This window comes from Solanum stenotomum, chromosome 4 (genome assembly GCF_019186545.1).
Source record: "Solanum stenotomum isolate F172 chromosome 4, ASM1918654v1, whole genome shotgun sequence".
In the NCBI taxonomy this organism is placed as follows: Eukaryota; Viridiplantae; Streptophyta; class Magnoliopsida; order Solanales; family Solanaceae; genus Solanum; species Solanum stenotomum.
In genome coordinates this window covers 21,864,083-21,869,697 of record NC_064285.1, presented here as the reverse complement: position 1 = coordinate 21,869,697, position 5,615 = coordinate 21,864,083, and the positions used below count along the sequence as shown (strand labels likewise).

Below are 5,615 nucleotides of genomic sequence, written 5' to 3'. Positions count from 1 at the left end.
TTTTTGGACTAAAGTGTAGGGATTTGGAGATGATGACATGTCATGGCTATTTGATAGGTTTCTAAGTGTTGAAGATGAAGACTTGGTGAGTCCTCATATATTCGAGGACAATACCCCATATGTTCTTTTATGTCTTTTTAGTACTGTTTAAGTTGTGTATGGGATTAGTCCCGAATTTTGTACTCTAAAGTATTAGATGGTTTTGAGACATCATGTATAAAGTCTAGAAAGTCTTCTGCTTGCTATTTTTTTTTATTTATTTATGAAATGTTTTCTTGGTAAAGAAAGTTTTTAATTCCTTATGGTTTTAGTGTCTATGCGATGAATGAATGCTAAGAGGCTTGTATTGGACCTCTTCGAGGTCAAGTACGCCGGTTACGACTAGGGGGTGCTCCCGGGTCGTGACAGTAGCCTCCTCAACTGGACGATGTCTCCAATGGACCTTAACCACAGGAATGGCTCTGGAACGCAACCGTCTGACATCTCTGACCAAAATAGCAATTGGCTCCTCTATGTATCTAAAACTGTCATCCAAGTCAATTGCATCATACTGAATCACATGGAACTCATCTGGAACATACCGGCACAACATCGAAACATGAAAAACTGGGTGAATAGCTGAAAAGGCCGGGGGCAAAACTAACTCATATGTGACCTCCCCAACTGTCCTCAATATCTCAAAAGGACTTATATAACTGGGGCTAAGCTTGCCCCGCCTCCCAAATCTCATTACACCCTTCATGGGCGACACACGGAGGAATACTCTATCACCAACAGCATATTTCAACGGTCGACGCCTACGGTCTGCATAACTCCGATGTCTACTCTGGGCTGTCCTGAGCCTATCTTGAATCACCCTCACATGATCTAAAGCCTCTCGCATCAAGTCTGTACCGCGCGGCCTGGGCTCTGTAGACTCAAACCAACCAACTGGAGAGCGACAACGCCTACCATATAAGGCCTCAAATGGGGCTATCTGAATACTTGAGTGGTAGCTGTTGTTGTACGCAAACTCTGCCAAAGGCAAATACTGGTCCCACTGACCCCCAAAATCCATAACACAAGCCCGCAACATGTCCTCAAGAACCTGAATCGTGCGCTCCAACTGACCATCAGTCTGCGGGTGGAAAGTTGTGCTAAGGTCAACACGCATACCCAACTCATCCTGAAAGGTCCTCCAGAAACTAGATGTGAACTGTGGGCCCCGGTCTGAGATGATGGAAACAGGCACACCATGAAGACGAACCACCTCTCGAATGTAGATACGGGCTAACCTCTCAGCACTGTAGGAAGTATGGACAGGAATGAAGTGTGCTAACTTGGTCAGTTGATGCACGATGACCCAAATACTATCAAGACCACGGGAAGTGCGGGGTAATCCTACAACGAAGTCCATAGTGATCCTCTCTCATTTCCACTCAGGAATGGGTAATCTCTGAAGCTGGCCACCAGGCCTCAAATGCTCAGTCTTAACCTGCTGACAACTCAAGCAACGCGATACATAATCCGCAATATCTCTCCTCATGCCGCTCCACCAATGGTGTTGTCTCAAGTCCCGATACATCTTAGATGTGCCCGGATGAATAGAATATTTGGAGTCATGGGCCTCGGTAAGAATCATCTGAATCAAACCCCCAACTCTTGGAACACAAAGTCGATCACCAAATCTTAAAACCCCATCTAAATCTAAGGTAGCCAGGCCAGTGTCACCTCCCAAAACTAGATCTCGAAGTGCCACTAAGTCCTTATCCTCAAACTGACGGCAAGGAATCCGATCCAACAGAGATGACTGAGCATCCACATAAGCTAGTACACACCGGGAATCAGAGATATCAAGTTGTATCATCCGGTTAGCTAAGGACTGGATGTCCAAAGCTAATGGTCGCTCTGTAGTAGAAACAAAGGCTAGACTACCCATACTCACTGCCTTCCGACCCAAGGCGTCCGCTACTACATTCGCCTTGCCCGGATAGTAGAGAATAGACAGGTCATAGTCCTTCAGGAGCTCAATCCAACGGCGCTTTCTCGAATTAAGATCCCTCTGGCTCATAATGTACTGAAGGCTCCTGTGATTAGTATAGATCTCGCATCAAACTCCATACAGGTAATGCCTCCAAATCTTAAGCACAAAAACTACCACCCCCAACTCTAAGTCATGAGTGGGGTAGTTGCGCTCATGCGGCTTAAGCTGCCTCGACGCATAAGCAATAACGCGGCGCCGTGCTGCATCAGTACACAACCCAAACCAATGTCGGATGCATCACAATAAACAGTAAACCCCTCGCCCTCAACTGGAAGAGTCAATATAGGAGAGGTGGTAAGCAACTCCTTAAGCCTCAGAAAGCTCCTCTCACACTCCTCCGACCACACAAATGGAACATCCTGGCGAGTCAACCGAGTCAAAGGCGCTGCTATAGTAGAAATTCCCTCAACAAAACGCCTGTAGTAGCCTGCCAATCCGACGAAGCTACGAATCTCAGTCACAGAGGTGGGCCTGGCCCAATCACGAATGGCCTCAATCTTAGCAGGATCTACCATAATGCAGACACCACGTGCCCCAAGAATGCTACGGACTCAAGCCAAAACTCGCACTTTGAGAACTTGGCATAAAGTCGCTAGCCTCTCAAAGTCTGGAGCACTATCCTCAAATGAAGCTTATGCTCCTCCGGGCTCCGCGAGTATACTAGAATGTCATCTATGAAGACTATGACAAACGAATCCAAGTACGGCCTAAACACCCTAGTCATCAAGTCCATGAACGCGGCAGGGGCGTTAGTCAACCCAAAAGACATCACTAGAAACTCATAGTGGCCGTAACGAGTCTTAAATGCAGTTTTAGGGATGTCCGCTACCCTAATCCTCAACTGGTGGTAGCCGGATCTTAAATCAATCTTATAAAATACCCTGGCACCCTGAAGTTGGTCAAATAGATCATCAATCCTAGGCATGGGGTAACAGTTCTTCACCGTCACCTTGTTCAACTGCCTGTAGTCGATGCACAATCGCATAGTACCGTCCTTCTTCTTCACGAAGAGGACTGGGGCACCCCAAGGTGATACACTAGGTCGAATGAATCCCATATCTAAGAGATCCTGAATCTGAACACTAAGCTCCTTGAGCTCTACGGGGGCCATACGGTACGGTGGTATAAAAATGGGCTTAGTGCCCGGATATACTTCAATAGGAAAGTCAATGTCACGATCAGGAGGGAGACCAGGCAAATCGACAAGAAACACATCTGTAAACTCTCGAACAATAGGTACTGAATCAACGGTAGGACCCTCCCGACTAACATCTCTAACATAAGCTAAATAAGCCAAACACTCGCTAGACATCAACCGCTGGGCCCGAACAAAAGATATCACCCCAACTAGCGTGCTACTACAAGAGCCCTGCCACACCACTGGTGGAATCCAGGCATGGCTAAAGTAACGGTCTTGGCATAGCAATAGAAGACCGCACAGTGGGGGGATAACAATCCATACCCAAAATCAAATCAAAATCCACTATGTCAAGCAAAATGAGATCAACCCTAGTGTCTCGCCTCTGAATAGTCACCACACAGGATCTAAATACCTGATCCACTACTAAAGAATCACCTACCGGGGTCGAAACACGCAACGGCTCAACCAATAGCTCTGGGCTCATACTCAATCGAGGAGCACAATAAACAGATATATAAGAATAAGTAGAGCCTGGATCAAATAAGGCGGATACGGGCTGATGGCATAATAACACTGTACATGTGATCACATCGTCCGAGGTCTCAATATCTGCTCTAGCTGGAGCTGCATAAAATTGGGCCTGGGCTCCCCTACCCTGTGCATCGGCTCTGTCCCCTAACCTGCCTCCCCGGGGACCACCCCGTATACCCTGGTGACCACCCCCGCGGTCCTGTCCCTGGCCTCCGCCTCTAATTGGAGGTGCTAGCGGTAGCACATTCCTAGCTGCCTGTGGAACGGGTAAGGCTAACCTGCGATGGGGACACTCGCAGGCCCAATGATCTAACTCCCCACACTCATAACACCCCTGGGACTGTCGACTGAGAGCTGGAGGTCGGCTACTCCGGCCAGAAGAACCCATCTGTGAACTATCTCGGCCCCGACTAGGACCGGCACTAAAACCAATATGGTGGTGCTAATCACCCTCCGATGCCTGGAGAGAGGCCTGGAAGGGGCGACTAGACTGACCCGACTGAAACCTCTATTGAGATCTATCATAAGACTCTCGGGGTCTGAAACGGAGCCTATGATGGCTATCCTCATGTCTAGCTCTTTTACCGCTGCCCCCTTGGGCCTCCCGACGGAGCTGGTCAATAGTACGGACATGGTCCACTACATCCAGAAATGAGCGGCCCGCTGAGACTAAAGACTGAGTCACAATCCGCAACTGTAGTCTCAAACCCCGAACAAAACAACGAACCCTCTCCTCCTCAGTAGGTAATATCATGGCGGCATGCCTGGAGAGCTCGTGGAATCGGGCCTCATACTCTGATACTGTCATGGAGCCATGCTCTAACCGATTAAACTGATCTCTGAGCTGATCTCTGATTCTCCTGGGAATAAATCGGGCCAAGAAGGCCTCTGAAAACTTAGTCCATGTGACTGGTGGAGACCCAGCTGGCCTGGTCTCTAAGTATGTACACCAGCACTGCCTGGCGGGACAGTCTAGCTAGTAAGCGGTGAAGTCTACTTTTCTCGACTCCACTAAACCCAAAGTCTGTAGCCGCTCGCGGCAAGTTAGTAGAAACTCGTGGGCATCCTCACCCATAGACCCAAAAAACCTTGGCGGTGATAGTCTAAGGAACACCCCAAGCATCCTCTGCTCCCGAAGTGGCATAACGCCCTCTAAATTGTCAGGCTGAACAACCGGTGCCGCTAGCTGCTGAACAATCGGTGCCGCTGGTGCAGGCTGGCCCTGCGGTACTAGAGCGGCTGGAGCTGGGGACTGTTGCATACCCCCAATGGCAGCTAGTATATGCACGAGCATCGCCTGTATACCTGGAGCTGCCACAGGCTCGGGCGGTGGCTGGGCTGATCCCGGACCCATCGGCTGCTGCGGTGCTGGAGCTGCTGGTGGCTCTATCACCGGCTCTGGAGTTTGCTCTCGGTCCTGGGCAGGTGCTGTAGCTCTGGCACGACCTCGAGGTCGGCCTTTACCCCTAGTTGGGATCCTACCACGCGTGCGAGCCATCCCTGTAAAAGAGTGGAACAAGAAAGATTTTCAGAAACCGATAAGACACACAATGCACGACAGTGATACAAAAGCGACACGTTCCTAAAGACATCATGTAGCCTGCCGAAGATAAGTAACGGACATCTTTGTACCGATCTGCAGGACTCTACAAGACGTTAGATCTGTACAAGTGAGACCGACGAACCTGGGGCTCTGATACCAATTTGTCAAGACCCAATTTCTCAGGTCATGATGGCGCCTACTATATGACCCACTAGTAGGCAAGCCGACCCATATCCCGGAACTCGAAGTAATGAGATGTTAGGGTAGAAAACAACCCAATCAACCTAAAATAGTAATAAATATAACAAGAACATGCAATGAACGGGCGGAAGCAACTAGACATATATACACAAAATGAATTCCTCCCCAAACCTGAA

At 48.9% G+C, this 5,615-nt stretch overlaps 1 protein-coding gene across 1 annotated transcript in view; it reads right to left on the bottom strand.

The window, feature by feature from the left end:
- Positions 1-1,396, bottom strand: part of LOC125861356 (uncharacterized) — a 7,696-nt gene extending 6,300 nt beyond the window's left edge. The window contains exons 1-4 of the mRNA XM_049541276.1: positions 1,267-1,396; positions 1,045-1,209; positions 772-909; positions 443-663 (exon numbers count right to left, since the gene is read on the bottom strand). Of these exons, the coding sequence (XP_049397233.1) occupies positions 443-663; positions 772-909; positions 1,045-1,209; positions 1,267-1,396 (654 nt within the window). The remainder of the gene's footprint in view (positions 1-442; positions 664-771; positions 910-1,044; positions 1,210-1,266) is intronic.
- Between the last annotated feature and the right edge of the window lie 4,219 nt (positions 1,397-5,615).